The sequence below is a fragment of the Paroedura picta genome, chromosome 14, assembly GCF_049243985.1.
Source record: "Paroedura picta isolate Pp20150507F chromosome 14, Ppicta_v3.0, whole genome shotgun sequence".
Taxonomy (NCBI): domain Eukaryota; kingdom Metazoa; phylum Chordata; class Lepidosauria; order Squamata; family Gekkonidae; genus Paroedura; species Paroedura picta.
Window position 1 is genome coordinate 31,357,074 of NC_135382.1, and position 17,311 is coordinate 31,374,384.

The 17,311-nt window shown below is 45.1% G+C and overlaps 2 protein-coding genes across 4 annotated transcripts in view; one reads left to right on the plus strand and one right to left on the minus strand.

Annotated features, from left to right (window-relative positions):
• The window catches only part of LOC143823587 (neural-cadherin-like), an 86,617-nt gene extending 81,020 nt beyond the window's left edge, over positions 1 to 5,597 (plus strand). For both annotated transcript variants that reach the window (XM_077310055.1, XM_077310057.1), the window contains one exon: positions 2,178 to 5,597. In XM_077310055.1, the coding sequence (XP_077166170.1) occupies positions 2,178 to 2,597 (420 nt within the window). In that variant the 3' untranslated portion in view covers positions 2,598 to 5,597. The remainder of the gene's footprint in view (positions 1 to 2,177) is intronic.
• A 5,185-nt stretch (positions 5,598 to 10,782) lies between these two features.
• DPY19L3 (dpy-19 like C-mannosyltransferase 3) overlaps positions 10,783 to 17,311 on the minus strand; it is a 43,410-nt gene continuing 36,881 nt past the window's right edge. For both annotated transcript variants that reach the window (XM_077309593.1, XM_077309592.1), the window contains 3 exons: positions 16,942 to 17,074; positions 14,558 to 14,716; positions 10,783 to 14,072 (listed from right to left, as the gene is read on the minus strand). In XM_077309593.1, the coding sequence (XP_077165708.1) occupies positions 13,902 to 14,072; positions 14,558 to 14,716; positions 16,942 to 17,074 (463 nt within the window). In that variant the 3' untranslated portion in view covers positions 10,783 to 13,901. The remainder of the gene's footprint in view (positions 14,073 to 14,557; positions 14,717 to 16,941; positions 17,075 to 17,311) is intronic.

Here is a 17,311-nt window from a genome sequence, read left to right on the forward strand (position 1 = left end):
ATTCTTGTTGCCTGCCTGTTATTTGTTCTTCCATCTAAGTTGTGGGGTCAGTCAGTTTCTGTAGGCCATTCAGATTATTTAACTTTGTAAAGATGTTGGGTGGTTCCATGTAGATTTCTGTTTGAGTTTTTTTTAGGTGGGGAGAGGGGATTTAGTTAGGGAGGGGAAGTGTTCCCCAGCTCAGAGTCCAATTCGAGCTGACAAAGAACTATTGGGGTTCCATTAAAGCTCTTGGAGTTTGTATTTTAAGCCTAAAGAACATTAACTTCAGCTGCAGGACTTACTGACCAACTAATAATCAGTAGCATTTTTGTTCTTGCAAATTATTTAAAGCCACTGGATGGTCTGACAGTAAACCTTCCCTCTAACTGAACTGTTAGTAGAACGAAAGGAAAATCTATAAACACCTAATGCGTCAGTTCCCAGGAGTTAGAATTTTTCAAATGTGACTGCTACACTCATTTGAATTTCATGCCCAGAAATTCCCACACTTGAATGAAAACTTGGGTGCATTTCCGTGAATGTGTTTTATACACTTAAAGGGATATTTGACTTCAAGGTGGCACACAGCGAGCTAAGTATTCAAATCCTATTAGTGTTTAATGAGATTAACTCCCTCTACAAATTATGAGGGGGAGGGCATAAATTTACCCAGGCAGGGAACCTTTTTGGAAGAAATGCTCATTGTTCGCTTGACGACGTCAGTCACTTCGTGTCCCTTGATTTTGCAAAACTGCGAAAGCGAGTCAGGATCTGAATCACGCAGAGCTGGAGAAGACCACCGAGGGCCATCCAGTCCAACCTCCCACCTTCTCAGGGACTTACAAAACACACACTCCCGTTAGGTGCTCATCCATCCAATCGTCTCTTTAAAACTTCCAATGAAGGAGACTCCGCCTCCCTCCGAGGCAACATATTCCATCTGCGAACAGCCCTCGCCGTCAGAATATGCTTGCTAATATTTAAGTGGAATGTCTTTTTCCCCAATTGGAACCCATTGCTCCTAGTCCTTGTCTCTAGTGCTGCAGCAAATAAGTTGGCCCCCTCTTCAACATGTCCCCCTTTTATGTACACAACTATCATATCACCACTTGCCCCCTCCTCTTCTCCAAGTGACACATACTCATGGAATAGGCTGCCTAAGGAGGTGGTGAGCTCCCCCTCACTGGCAGTCTTCAAGCAAAGGTTGGATACACAATTTTCCTGGATGCTTTAGGATGCTTAGGGCTGATCCTGTGTTGAGCAGGGGGTTGGACTAGATGGCCTGTATGGCCCCTTCCAACTCTATGATTCTAACTCTCTCCACCTCTCTTTGTAAGGCATGGATTCCAAGCCCTCAAACCATTCTAGTTGGCCTTCTCTGAACAGGTTCCAACTTGTCAATATCCTTCTTGAACTGCTGTGCCCAGTCTAGGAGGTTCATGTTTAGACTGTCTCTGTGAGCTCAGACCAAAGGATCCTCATGTGTATGGTCCCCACAATACATGTGATGCCCAGCCTGACTCATGTAACACATAGTTCGGCCTCCAGTGACAATGTTTCGTAAGCCCAGAACATTGTCCCCTGGTTTGTTTATTGTGGGTGGTGGGTGGGAGTGCACTGCCCAGGTACGGGTTCAAGGCAGGAAAATTTAAGAGTCGGGCACCTTGTGAATGTATTTGTGGATCTACTTGATTGAAACTCATCTTTCCACGCATTGGGGGGACCCAGAGTGGCGTACACCATTCTCTCCTGCCATCTTTGTGACAATCCTGTTAGGAAGATTAGGCTGACAGTCATTGACTCATGGTCACCAAGCCTGCTTGTGGGACAGAGTAGCCATTGGGCCCTGGCTCCTCCCAGGTCCCAGTCTTGACCCTCTTAATCATGACACCACACTGACCGTGTGCAGTGCTGCATTTGATGGGCTCATGCTTTGATGTGGTGTCGGCAGCTTCAGATGTATGGTTTCTGAAATGAAATAATTGACTGCCAAGGGCTGGGGAGGGAATGTGGCTCAGTGGTAGAGCATCGGCCTGGCATGTGGAAGGTCCCAAGTTCAATCCCTGGCATCTCTAGTTGAAGAAATCATGGGAGACCTGCCACCAGTCTGCGTAGACGGTCCTGAACTTGATGAGCTTGTGGTCAAAAGTAGTGTCACACAACGTCATGTGCTCATGTGGTTTTTCTCCTTCCAGGATGCCTATAACATGGCTGAGCTCCAGATGTCTCTACAAACCAGCCCAGCCTACTCCCTCTATAAGAAGAAAGGGAGACGGACAGACCTGGACAGTCCCTTGGGCTGTGAGTTCCCCCTCAGTCCAAAGGAGCAGCTGGAAGCCCCTGCAGCGGGGAAAGGAGACTCCTTCTCCAGCACAGACTTTGGATGCTACTTATTGAGCGTCGTCAGAAATGTTGACCAACAGCACCAGGCTCTGCCTTGTGATTCTTTGCAAGTGTTTTACACAGAAGGGGAGTGTTCGGAGGCCAGCAGCCTGAGTTCCTTGGGGTCCTGCGGGTGGGATGAAGATGTGGTGTACGGGGATATGAAAGAGTGGGGGCCAAAGTTTGAAAAACTAAGTGAACTCTATTCGCATGCAGATCCTGATGATGTCTAGACTATGGAATCTGTCTTGGCATAATGCTTAGGGTGTTCTTTCTTTTTTAAATGTGACTTTTGATAAAGTGGTGCATCCCAAGGTGTTTGAGAGACGGACTGGCAGGAAGCCAGAAGTCACGCAAGAATAGCCGCCGCTCCAAAAGGAGAAAAAGGATGGGAAACTCTGAATGTCGTGCGAATGTTGGTTTGAAGGAAGGACACGAAAGGAGTGGGGTTTGGATTCGGCCTCACGATCATGGCAGGAAGACCCAGTCAAGCTACATTCTCCATGTCGGTGGCTGCAGGGCTTGCCTTCCCACAGCACTTTTTCTGCGCACATCTCTGGAAGGAGGGAAATGACAGCACAGGCCTAGCTGCATGCAGCTCAAGTCTTGCAGGATTTCTGTAACCCTGCCCTGCGTCTCTCGCACAGTTCCCGCCATGTTGTCCGACGTGTCGTGTGCGGTTTTTTCTCACTAAATGTACAGCCGAAACGAATTTTCCTGTTGAACTTGCCCCTCTGAACTTGCCAGTGTCAGAATTTGGGCTTGGCAGGCCTTCAGTGCTCTTTTCAAAGGAAAACCTGCCTTTATCGTTGGGCTAGAATTCCCAAGAGTCCTCCACCGAGCTTCAAAGAAGTCGGATCTTGCATTTGGGTCACGAAACTTTGAAATCGGCCATCTTGCATCTCTTCCCTTAAAGGAGCAGGTCTGTCACCGAAACAGTCTATTCCAGCAACTGCGCCAAAGAATTCCTTATTTTGGAAACAACTCAAGGAAAAACTAGACCCCAAACAATTTTGATTGGCAGGAGAGAGCGTACTTGGAAGCTCTGGCAGGGCGGAACACAAAGCGCTGTAAGGTATCATGGTTTTGAGCGGCTTCTTGTTTCAAGCTCTGTACTCCTGACTGTACCACACAGCGAAGCACTTCCCTGCTTAACTAATATAGTACACCCCTCTCCCAATGAATCCTCATGGACTGACTGGCACCTTTGAATGGGATGGGCTAAAGTTGATCTAAGGTTGGGAGAACAGGCAACACACGGAATCGGATCTAAGAAGCTTGCTTACAACTGGCCCCTTTACCTAGTCTTCTTGCAGGAACTATCAGGAATCCGGAGTGACGAATGACAAGATATCACAGTGCACAAGCCCACTACCGTTTGACCGAGCTTCTAAAGCAGGGGTAGTCAACCTGTGGTCCTCCAGATGTTCATGGACTACAATTCCCACGAGCCCCTGGCAGCAAACACTGGTGGGGGCTCATGGGAATTGTAGTCCATGAATATCTGGAAGACCACAGGTTGACTACCCCTGTTCTAAAGCACTAGGAATTTTGCATGCCTTCGAAAGACTAGGACAGGTGCTTTGCTTCACAGGGATAATGGGGCTTTCATTATGTATTCTTCATAGACCTGGTTCTTTTCAAACTAAACTGCCTTTCTCGGACTGACTCCAATTTTGGTTGGGTGGCATTTGTGCCTAATTATCCGCCTGTTCAATGGAAAAGGTGCTCTGTGGTGAATTGCAATCTTATCTTAGGACTCCTATTCTACTTTTATCGTTTTCCGGATAAACGCCGTGCCGTGAAATAGGAACGACCATGGGCTCAAAAATCTAAGGTTCGATTTCATTCCGCCAGCCTCCCAGGGCTCGTTCCTCCCGCCCAACTCATCTTAAAAAAAAAAACACTCCAATTACTAATGTTTCTTAGATTATTCATCCTTTCCCCCTCCCCAAGCAAATGAAGCATAGAGAGAGATGATGCTACGAGAAACGTCAGGGAAATGGCCTGGAAGATCAGCTGTAGACAGGGAAGGAATGAATAAGGTTTCTGCGATGTGGATAAGACAGAGCTCTTTCACGTACACTGAATTATGCCCTTTTGACGCATTTAGCAATCGCTTGCACGTGGATTTTTGCCATTCCACACGGTAAAATCCAATTGCAAAGATGCCCTGAAAAAGCATTATTCGGTGGTTGTAAAAATACCTAGATGTTTTGGGGAGCACCATCGGCAAGTTTCCAGAGTTCCTCAGCTCAATTTTTTCAAATGCATTCTAAGCTATAAGCTTTCCAGACCACCTGATTGCTCTTCTTGGACTCCGTTGGTGTTGTTCTCGTCTCAAAGGCTAGGAGCCCAAGATCAGGTATTTAGTGGGTTCTCTGCATTTGGTCTCCTTTGTCAAACAGCATTAATGTTTTGAGTCATAAGGTCTCAGTTGTTGGACTGGGGGGAGAGCTGTGCCTGAAGGTGCATATAGTTTCCAATCCAGCAGGAATTACATTTGCAGATCCTCTCCGCTACGGTGATAGAAAATGGGAAACCAAGAGATTAAAATGTAGAATTTGATGCCAGGGGTTGTAGGGACGGCCACAGGAATAAACAGCTTTAAAAGGGGATTAGATAGACTCACGGAGGACAAGTCCATCAGTGGCTACTAGCTGTGGTAACTCAGGGGAACCTCCATGTTCAGAGGCACTAAACCTATGAATCCTAAAGCCAATAGAAAAGCTCAAGAGCTGAGGACTGTTTATCCCAAATGTTTCCTGCATGTCACCCAGTCCAGTCACAGAAGACCAATAATATTTCTTCTTTTTAAAAGAAATGCAAAGCTTGAAAAACTTGCCGCATTCTTCACATTAAAACCAGACAACTCCTCCATTTTCAAAGCTTGGTAGCCACTTACATAATTTAATTAATTCATTTATTCCCCCACCTTTCTCTCCAATAGATCTCCCCCAAGATCCATTACATAACTCTTCTCTCCATTTTATCCCTATGACAACCCTGTGAGGGACGTTAGGCCGAGAGTGTGCGACTGGCCCGGGGTCACCCAGTGACCTCCGAGGGCACAAGCAGGTGTTTTGGACCTGGGTCTCTAAGATCCTATCCCAACAGTCCTAAAAAACTAGAGGACAGGTGTTTCTCTGATAGCAGATACTGTTTTGCTGGGTAGGCAATCTTGAGCTGCATCCTTTAAAGCAGGGGTAGTCAACCTGTGGTCCTCCAGATGTTCATGGACTACAATTCCCATGAGCCCCTGCCAGCGTTTGCTGGCAGGGGCTCATGGGAATTGTAGTCCATGAACATCTGGAGGACCACAGGTTGACTACCCCTGCTTTAAAACACTGGATATTCTTCTGTTGAAGTTGTTTGGAACGGGGAATCTACTTCAGCTATGAAGTGTGGGTTCCACAACGGAAGAAGGGAAAAGCTGGTAAAAATAGCAACCTATTGCTTGGAGTGTATTTGGGTTTTCTTTATAGGAATGCATGCAGAAAACAGCTCCCCAACTTCCTTCACAACCATATCAATGGCCGCTACAAAGTGAGTATGAAATTGACAAACGTGCGGGGTGAATCTTCACCTCTTACTTGCAAGAATCCTAACAATTCAATACGCCTTTTAAAGATCGGACGTTTTTGTGTTCTTTATGATGGGAATTCTGTTCAGTTTCACAATGGAGCTCCGTGCCAGTGCAGGATGGTTCCCGCTGGGCTCAATGGAGAGATACTTGCAACATTTTGCTGTTTGTCCGTGTCAAATATATATGCGTTTTTGTGGAGGACGAGCCCTTCCTGGTTAACTGTTCCTGAGGATATCATGAAAGATCCCGTAGAAAACCGGGCACAGCTTTGCATGGTTTGCCTACCTGTAAAGCCGATAGGTGTTGAATATTCATGAATGTTTCTTTTAATTTATGCGGGCAATAAGCGAGTCCAAATGTAATCCACTTCCAGGAAGCCAAAAAAGCGAAATTGATTTTAACTGTGGACCAAGACGGCTGTGTTGTGCTGCCAACCTTTGCGTGTTCTGCGAGCGTGACAAACAAGCGGCAGGAATTGGCGGCTGGTGACGATCCCCCAAAGCACCTACCCTTTGAAATGCATCGGGGGGGTGGGGGGGTGTTACTCCGTGTTAATTTATGGCTGCTTACCAAAATCCCATCCGCCATTATTTTGGTTGCATTTTTCAAACCCCGTGGAGAGTGCGTGCTTTCTTGCCTGTAACATGCCTTCGACTCCCTCTGTGTCCCATACTACAGAATAAAACGCTGTTCTCAAAAACACAGCCCTGCCTCTTTCACTTGGCCCGCATCCTGAATTGGTCTCTATAGAGATGAGCTGGCTCACTGGCTCATGGAGAAAAGGGAGAGGGGGCAACCAGCTGCCTGCACAAGGCCCAGAACACTCTGGGAAACTGCTAAGACCCTCACCAATGAAGAGTCTCTCAGTGGCAGAGCGTCTGCACGAGAAGATTCCCAGTTCACTCCCTGGCATTTCCAGCTAGATCTCAGCGATAGCAGGGAAGAACTATATTGGCTTGAGTCACCAGACAGCTGACAGTGCTCAAGGAGCAAGCCTACTCAGAGGTAGGCAGAAGTCAGTCCCTTTTTATTCGGTGGAGATGACTTCCAGGAATGCGTTCTTCTGAGTGCGGCCTAAGCTAGATAGGCCAACAATCTGACTTTGACTGGATTTATAAGAAAGGGCTACAGCTCCGAGCCCATGCTCTGCAAGCCAAGGGTTCTGGGTTTAGCCCTCAGCATATCCACTTCAGTGATGATTTCAAGGAGCAGGTGATGGGAAATAGCTTCCTTTCTACCAGGGAACAAAGAAGTGATGGCTGTTATTCAGCTATCAGTTAAGGTTTGTATTTTCCTTGCGGGTGCTGAAAGTTGGCTGAACCAACGTTGCAAGTCAAAGGGCGTTTATTGTTGGCCCCCTTGTGGCATTGTCAACGAGGACCAGGCTGGAGCCGTTCCCCCTCGTGGCTTTTGGGTGGAAAGGCAGGCTGTAAATGATTCAAATAGATAGGATGGTGTCAAGGGCACTAGAGAAGTACACAGTCTGTTTTATGGAAGGAGGCCTATGAGGTGGAGGGTCAGAAGATGACAGTCATTCTCTGTCATACCAGCCTTTAGCTTGGCTGAGACTCCCTTCCCCATGGAACGTTCTTCATGTTAAATTTCCATGTCTTTTGCAGTATTGATGCTTCGGGAGCTAGTGGACTGGGGGAATGGGAGAACGTTCCCAACCTTCTAGCCTCCTCAGTGGATGAAGTTGTGAAAAGCATCCCTAGATACTAGCACACTTAAGAATAGGGATAGAATAAGGATAGAGCGGCACGAGTGGCAGCTTGCGGGTCCCATCTGGGCCCCTCTTCCCACTCACCCCTCTAGATGTTTTATTGGGGGAATGAGAGTAATGAGTTTTTCTGCCGTATCTTCTTTTGATTAATGAATTGTGTTGTTTTTATGTCTCGGGTTTTAATGGGGATTTTATTCAGACACGTGTAAGCCACCACGAGCCCTCTGGGAGTGGCGGGTAATACACGGAATAATAATAATAATAATAATAATAATAATAATAATAATAATAATAATAATAATAATAATAATAATGAGAAGGAGAAGGAGAAGGAGAAGGAGAAGGAGAAGGAGAAGGAGAAGGAGAAGGAGAAGGAGAAGGAGAAGGAGAAGGAGAAGGAGAAGGAGAAGGAGATGAAATGCATGCATGCATGCATTGGCAGGGGTTGAGAGCATCCTAGTGGAAAGTATCTCCATCCAGCCGGTTTGGGAAGGGCCATGGCTCACTGGATACTGCTCTACTTTGCATGCACAAGGTCCCAGGTTCAATCCCTGGCACCAGCTGTTAAAAGGACCAGGTAGTAGGTAACACGAGAGACCTCTGCCTGAGACCCCAGGGCGCTTCTGCCAGTCCGAGTTGGAATACTAACCCTGAGAGACTGCATAGGGCAGCTTCCTTCATTCAGGACCGTGCGTGTGTCTGTGTCCCATAGGCCACCAGCAGCGACACATGGCTTGTCCCAGGGAACATTCCCTCCCTCGTGCCTTGTTTTAGGGCTTACCACCTCCTTTTCTATTTCTGGATGTGCCCGTTTCTGCACTAGAGAGCTTATATGAGGAAGTTAACCGTGCTGACAGGCACTGCTAAGAATGCGGATGTTGGGCTTGATTAGGAGTCCTGTGGCTGAAGGCAGAGAGGGAAGGAGGAAATAATCAGCACGTCCCTCGAGAGTTGGATTTTCGGTAATCTGGTACTTGGACTAATCTCCTTCCGAGTGCTTTGCAGGCTAACCTCTAGGAACAAGAACTCTGGTTTTCTGCACCCAAATTGTGTTATGGGTCTGACATTTAAATAATCTCGCATGCATTGGGATTTAATCTGCCAACTTGTCAGCTCTTCAGGTTTTCTTTTCCCCCACATGATAAGAAACGACAGGCCAGAGATAAAGCGGTTCTCGGCCATGGGGCGTTGGGGGCCCTGAGAACATCTTCATGAGATCGGAGAGTGAGGTTGATCATGCTTTCAGCAAAGACCTTGCAGCAGCTTAAAAACAAGTGGGGACATTTGAGCCTCGTGGGCCTTAGTTTTGGCGGACGCCAAGGAGTTGCTTGAAATTTGAAGAGGTTTATTTTTTCCGTTTTGCAGTGCTTAAATTGACAGGTCTCTGTAAACCCGGTTGAGGCGCATTGCTTTGGCATCAAATGCTGACACCAACCTGCTCAAGCTAGATCAGTCGCTGTTTCTAAAACATATTACCTGAAGCGCTTATTCTGTATAATCACAGACACTGCAGGGGCTCCTGATTCGATTTTGTTCTGTCTGAAGTTTTTGAGGCACAGTCAGGGGAGAGTGGCTAACCGGACATTTTTAGTCACATGTAGAATTATCCGTTTCATCTTTAAGATACGTGACCTCCATCAGATAGGCCTCTGACTTCCAAATAAAGTGCATGCCACGTGCCATTAAATTATTTTTTTGCTGTCTTTTCTCCCCACTGGACAAAATTTCCGAAGTACTGCCGGGCTGGGGAGGGAGAGGGGGGAGCCAGCATTAGGAACAGCAGCAGCTGATCCCTGTGGATAAAAAAAAAAAAGCAACTTCTATTTAACGCTTTCTGAATAACTTCCAAAGACAAACTGCTGACTTTACTCAAGCTAAGTGCAGCAGACAGAGGCAAAGGGGGAAAAAATGGTGACTGCTAAATCATTTAACTCGGGAAATTCAATAAAAGCTACTCTTACACGTTGTCAAAGCCCAAAGATGATTTAAATAAATATTAACTCCGTTCAGCATGTTAAGGTGCTTAAGGGAAGGTTAAAAAAGAAAGCTTCTTCTGGCAGAAGAATGAGCTGTGTTTGGCAACGGACAAAAGAAGAGCAGGGCTTTCAGTGGCTGGATTTTAAGAAGGATGAACATCCGCAGGTGTGCTTCTCTAAAAAGGACTGTTTTGAGGATAATCAGGTGCCGTGTTAACAGCAAAATGCCTGCATGGCAAAAGGCTCTATGGCTAGAAAAAGGCAAAGAACTTAGAATCATAGAATCATAGAGTTGGAAGGGGCCATACAGGCCATCTAGTCCAACCCCCTGCTCAACGCAGGATCAGCCCTAAGCATCCTAAAGCATGGTCAACTTGTCAACACCAAAGATGGCGTGACTCCTAATGTCTGTCGTGCATCCCTTTGGATGCTTCAGCTCCACGGCATTACCGATGCTTCTTTGAGCATGATGTGCGAGGAACTCTTCTACATCCGAATAAAGGAAGGCTTGAAACACTTCCTGTACTTTTTAAGCTCGAAACACGTCCTGTACTTTTTTAGCTGCCAAGTTGAAGCCAATTCATGGTGGCCCTAGAGGGTTACAAAGACAAGAGATGTTCGGAGGTGGTTTCCCACGGGCTGCTTCTGCACAGCAACCCTAGATTTCCTCTGTGGCCTCCCATGCAAGGACCTGCTCAGCTTCTGAGATCTGGTGAGATCAGCCTTGCCTGGGCCATCCAATCTCCTGCTCTTAGGGCAGAGCCCACCTCTAATGAAGTGGCATCAGGGCTTACCTTCTCCCTTCAGTAAAGCTAGAAGAGGAAAGTCCCAGAGCCTTGTCCTTCTATAGTTCAGAATCCTGTGGCACTGCCCCCTCAATCAAGTTGCAGCTGCCTTATGGGGGCACCCCTCACGGGAGTCTTCATGGTGAGAGGTGTTCAGAGGTGGTTTGCCATTGCTTGGCTCCTGTGTAACAACTTGGGGCCTGAAGGTCTCCCATTCAAGTAGTAATCAGGGCTAACCCTGCTTAGCTTCCAAGATCTGACGTGTTCCTGCTAGTCTTGCCCGTCCAGGTCAGGCCAGCCTTGTCCTTCGGCAGTAGCCAAGATCACAAAGAGTCCCACAGCACTTGATTACAGCTAACAAGTTTATTATGGCATGAGATTTTGTTAAGGCAGAGCCCACTTCATCAGACGTAACATACACATCGTTTCACATTCGACGACTAAGAGAGAAAAAAAAAACTGTTTGGCACTTGACAGTTCCAATAGAAAAGACTCGGATCACGTTTGTATTGATAACATCAAGATGTAAAAATACCAGAAACGGGTGGCGCAAGAGTCAGGAGTAACAACACAGCCCTGACGGTGCATGCCGAAGGCGGCGCTGAGCTGCTCGTGTCATTGTTTAAAATAAAAGCCATGTGGCCACGTGGGTTTCTTGGAGACTGAAGCAGAAGGTGCTGCGCATAACGGCTCATGGCTTTGGCAGATTACGCCGAGGGCCTTTAAAATAGGACAACCTTCTCTGTGCCGTACGTGGGCTTAGCCTGAATTAGCAGCGGCATCCTCCTAGAGCCATCCACTGACTTGACCCCTGCTCCTAGCAAGATCAGGCATGCGTCACGGCAGGCTTAATTAAAGTTTTACTACTTATTAAAATGTTTTATTATTACATTATGTCGAAATGGCAGTGGGCTCCAACCTCATTAAGGGATACGGACGAGAAATTATTCAGGGGCTTTGCTGGCGTGTGGAAAAGAAACATGGCCCACATCCAGGCTTGATTTAAATCCAAATTGATTAAGGCCTGCTTGCTTTTTTTTTTTTTTTTTAGGTACGACAGTGTGGAAGGGTCTTGCGTATTACTTAATGGAATACTTGCCTAAATCTGAAATTGTTTTGCGGGTGGCTGACAGAACCTTATCTAGTCCGGCGAGCAATTTACCTGGGAACAACGGCAGAGAGGGGAAAAGCATTTGAATCATCGGAACATGGAATGCAGCCCAGTGAGGGACCTTTTAATCTCGTTACACATCTTGATTTAATTATTAAGTAAAGGTGGAGAAGCTGGCTGGAGCCCTGGGAAGTTCTCCATCACCACAAAATTAATTGTAATAACTTTTCCGATGCAAATTATTTGAGCAGACCCAATATACCCCTGCAGTTTTCTAGAGGCCCTGGATTCCCACTGCATTTCGTTCTAGAATTTTAAACTGGCTCTACTGAAAAGGAAGAAAAATCTGCCCAGCTCCTGTACATTTTAAGAGAGAGTATTGAACCGCAGAGGCCGGGCGACTTCTCTTGCTGCGATCAGAAAGGAAAGCCATGTCTCTTAGTTTCATACAAAATGTTAAAATTAGCGTTAAAAACATCATCACAGTGACTTTTTAAAAAAAAATTCAGCGTTGTAAAATTCGCAGTTTTCATAAAAGATTAGCATGTACAGATATGTGGGATTTTGCTGTTTGAATGCAAACGATTCATGGGTTTGTTTCAGACAGGCAAGAAAACACTTGTAGTGCTGAAGGGGTGGGAATTTTGCATTACTGTGCATGAGGACACACACATACTATAAAGCAAAATTCTCCCTTAAAACACCAAGATCCTAGGAAGTACCACTGAATTATCCTGATGTTATCTAGCGTAGGTTTGGTCATTGTTTTTACAAAGAGAACAGAACACAGGGACCCGACACAGCTGTGCAGAAGGGAGGTGGTCTTCGTTTGTGTTAACCTCCATTAAAAAATTAGAATGCAGACATCACAACATGCCACGTTACCCCCCAAAAAATAAAATACATGCTCCACTTTTCACGGCATCAAACTCCGACAACTGAAACTCATTATCCAGGACATTAACAGCAGCAGCAGAAGGGGAAAAAAAGACATAAGCAGGCGAAGACTACAACTGAAACGCCCAGGACCACAGGTGTGAAGATAGCCATGGGTTGAAAAGTGGCAGACACAGACTGTAGTGGAGGACAGCATGTGCACATACACTTAGGTGTTCCGGGGAGGGCGGGGGGCTTGCTGGATCATGATTAGCATATTCTTCTGTGACAGACATACAAGACTGGAGCGTTGGTTGCGAGTGAGGTTGACCTGCTGCTGATGCTAAGGATTTGGCTGCAGGCTTAGCAATGGCATGAAGGCAATGTGATTACCAGGAAACGAACATCATTGTCCTTGCTTGGAAAAGCGTCATGCTGGCAAAAAATAAAAGGTGTACAGGATCAGCCCCGTCCATGGCAAGACAGGCCAGAAGCTTCCCCACGGCACTGGCTGTCCAGGGAGGAGGGCAGCCGGGGAGGAGAGAAGATCGAAGCAGGTAGTGTGTTGTGGATAGCTGCTACAGAATCCTCACCGGTATCTGGGAACAAAACATCTCCAGATCCTATACGCCGACCTTTATCGTACCTTTATCGTACGATTCAGCTTGGATATTAAGGTTAAAGAGCTGTGCTTCTATGCACACGGGTTTACTAAGCGTCACGGAAAGTGACAGGGCTTCCTTGCCAATACACTTTGAATTAGGAATCCCAGAACCTAAACTTTGCACCCAGGTATAGATGACATCTGCCTCCTTAGGAAAGAGGAACACAGAAAAACAAAGACAAGACGGCATCGTCACAAGACAACACAAGCAAGCCAGAACCCTGAGGTTAGCTGTTGACAGAATAACAGAAGTGCCTAAAGAAAAAGCTGGACGTGTGGTGAGGTGGGGGAGTGAGTCTTGGGTTCAAATACTTGCTTCTCCAAGTACAATAACCAGGTTAACCTCAGAAGAAAAAAAGTGCATATAGTGTTCCAAATGAGATTGTGTTCAACACCCCTCGGGATTTAGCTCGGAACCCCACCACTGGTGTAGAGTACGTGCTCGGGGTGGAGGGCTTAGTGAACCAGCCTTATGTAAACCACACAAGCTTTCTGGACAATAAAATTAGATTCCAGTAGTAACAAAGATTTATTCAGGGCGTGAGCTTTCGAGTGCAAGCAATCTTTGTCGGTCTTAAAGGTGCTACTGGACTCTGATTTTATTGTGCTGCTTCAGACCAACACGGCTACCCACTGGAATCTAAGCTTTCTGGACACATCTTGCCTGTCACCAACCTCCCCCCCTCCCCCCCCAAGAATTATCACAGTAATTTAAAAGACCGCTTTAAAACAGTGTAAAATTACTTCAAAAGGGACCTTTTGTTGTTGTTGTTGTTGCAGACTCCCTTAGAATTTTCTGTTGTGATCACGGCTAAACTAAGTGGCCTTTTTATGCTTGGCAAGCTTGTAAACATGGAATGTTTTATTCTGAAACACTTTCGTGAAGAACGCCGTGTACGAAGGCGGGTTCCTTTTGATTTCCTCGCAGAAGCGAGGGTATTGGGAAGGCTTCAGACTGGGTTCGTCCTCCCCAGGACCATCCATGGTCTGTAATGGAAATTAACATCCTTAATTGCTACAGAATCAAACTTGAGAACTGCTCGCCCGCCAGGCCGGGCCCAAATACTACAATCACTGCCCAAGCACAAATAGTAGGGTTGCGTGCTCCAGCGAGCGCCAAAGCTGCATGCGGGTGCCGGCTGGCATGCCCCCGCCCCCCTCCCCTCCACGCTGTTGGCCGCCTCGGGCTCCGGGCGCGCAACCCTAACAAATAACCTGCTATGTAGACGAGGTGGCTGCTATACTTCTCTTCCAACCCTCCCTCCCCCACTGCCGGCTCCCTAGCTGAATTCAGGAGTAGCCCCCCATTTCTGGCCTGAAACTATTCCATGAACTCCAAACCTCGGGGGGGGGGCGAGGTGATAGAACACGTGGGATCCTTGTTCTGCATTCTGGTCTACAGGGCACTGCACTCAATCCCAGCTGCTGAGAGCCCCAGGAGCCAATGAGGACAGACTCTTGCTTGGACTTACGTGGCCGTTTGCTATATCGAGAAGGTCACGCAGCCGACAGCCCCGACCGTGCCTTCTGCCATAACACATGCTGTCCTCCAGAATCACAAAGTCCGTGCCGAAGGATCTGAGGATCCTGTAGACCTCTTCAGGGGACCTTTTTGCATATATCTGATAGACCTACCAAAGACAGAAAAGCGGCTGGACCAGAGTTCCAGGGAAATGGCAGCTGGACAAGAGTGTTTCTCACTAAGGATTGAGAGAATTACTCCTCTGTCCTACTCCTCACCCCCCACTCCCTGCACGAGAGAGCCAACTGATTGGTGAATCCACAAAGGGGGAAACATTTTAAGAATTAAAAAGAAACAAAAAGACAATGATATGTATTTAAAAAGTCAAAAAAACGTCCAGATTCAGAAAGCAGAATAAAGAATCAAAGTTTTGGAAAGTAATCAAAACAGATCGAAATAAAGGAACTGAAAGAAAATTTTCAAGAAATTCAAAGCAAATTCACCTAAGAGCTCAGAAGCAAGAACAGCAGTGGCATCAACATTGGGGGAAAATGGATAAATTAAAAATAGTATCAGTATATATTAGTGGACTGAACTCTCTCACGGAACATATAAAAACTTTAAATCAAAAAGCAACACGCAGATATGTTAGGCCTACCAGAAAGTCATATAAAGAAGAAACACAAATATATTGTAATGAATTAAAAATAGGTAAAGTATATCCTGCTTCAGCTTAAAACAAAAAGTGTGGAATAGCCATTTAGATAAACAACCCACAATTAGAAACAAGAGTAAGCAAGATGAGAAAAAGAGGAAGACTTGTAGTTCCAAATATAAAATTATATTATCAAGCAGCAGGCCTGATCCGCATTAAAAATCCAAGACAGAGTGAAGTAAGACTTGAATCAGTATATCTGGGAGAAGGCTTATGCAAGTATTTATGGTTAAGAAATCAATCGAAACTATCATAATACAAGAAAGGAACCATATAATCAGAGATGAACTTTTGAGAATGTGGTTTTCATGCTGTAATTTACGGAGCCCTTCAAACTCTCCGCTTATAGAAGCGTATCATGATCAACGCAAGAAATAAAAATGAATTTTTAATGTACAGTAACATGGTAAATGCTCAGGGGGAAATCAAGTCTTGGCAAGATATTCAAGATGAAGGAATAAATATTCAATAGTTGCTATATTATCAATCAGCGTCAAGACTACAGAAGATTATGAACACAGAAGGTGGAGTTATAAGAGATGCGATTGAGTTTGAACAGTTGATTACAAAAGAAAAAATATAGTCTCAAAAGTTCATCTCTGATTATATGGTTTCTTTCTTGCATTTTGATAGTTGTATTGATTACTTATCCATAAAGATATTACTCCAGCTAGATATTACTCCAGCTAGAAACAGAAGAACAAGTGAATTTTTTTTAGAAAGCCGATATCTATGGATCAATGATAATGCTCATGGGGAAAAGGAATCCAGCTTATGGCCAGCTACGAAAAGAAAATGGGTACAAATTGTTTTTAGATGGTATAGAACCTCAAAGGACGTTGAGAAAACACACAAAAACTACAAAGGACAATATTGGAAATGCCAAAACACAGATTGAACTTTTTTCATATATTGGCAGTAAATACATGAAAAAATGGAAAATAAATTAAAATTAAAATTCCCTGTGGAAGCTAATATATTAGGTATGCTACCTCAACAATTACCAAAACTTCTGAAAAGAGATTGAAATATATGGTGACAGCTGCTTGAATTATCTACACAGTAAAATGAAAATAGATGTCTGCTCCCATCTAGAGGAATGAGAAAATAAACTCACTGAATATGCAGTAATGGCAAAATTAATAATTTATCTGAGAAACAGATAGGCTAAGTTAGGGGCAAGAGAACTGACTGGAGGAAACTTGAAAGAAGCAACATACCAAGTCATTAATGGGGGTTTTAATGGGTTAAGTCTTAATGGGGGTTTTAATGGGTTTTCAATGGGGTTGAGACTATTGTCACCCACCTTGAGCATGTAGGAAGAGGTGGGAAATAAATATAATAATAATAATAATAATAATAATAATTAATAATAATAATAATAATAATAATAATAATAATAATAATAATAATAATAATAATAATAATAATAATAATTCAAGCACTCAGTCCTCCTGAGCTTACTAACCTTTTGAGTGGAACCCACAGTTCAGAAGAACCATCTTGGGCTTTCCCTACCTGGGAAATGCAATCAACTGTTTACTAACAAAAGTTTCATCCATATCAGTTCCCACTTATTCTCCTGCAAGGGGCAATTCATTTTTTTGCAGCTTACCAAAGGAAAGGATGGAAAGTGACGCAATGCAAATCAAGAGATATCCGCTCCTTAGTCCCCTTACCTGTTTTGTTCTCTCTCGTAGGCTTTTATCCTCATAGTGGGGATGATTGGTTAAAACCCTTCCTGTGCACAGCTTGACTCCTGCCAAAAGCTGCATGCTTCCAGCTATCACTGCCTTCCTTGGCGTGTCAGACCTAAAGAAAGGTTCAGAATGACTTTTACAACAGGATTTGGAAACTTGCCTCCTTTGCTCTAGCCTGGCTCCAAAGAACCCCATCTTACTTCCAAAACGATGAGGCGACAAGTATTTTTGCTTGAGTGCTCGATGCTCCAGAACCCAAATAAACGCCTTAGCACATCTTGAGTGCTTACAGTTCTCAGTTAGGGAAAGAAACCCAAAAGCTTATTTCTTTAAGTGTTCCGAGAGATTC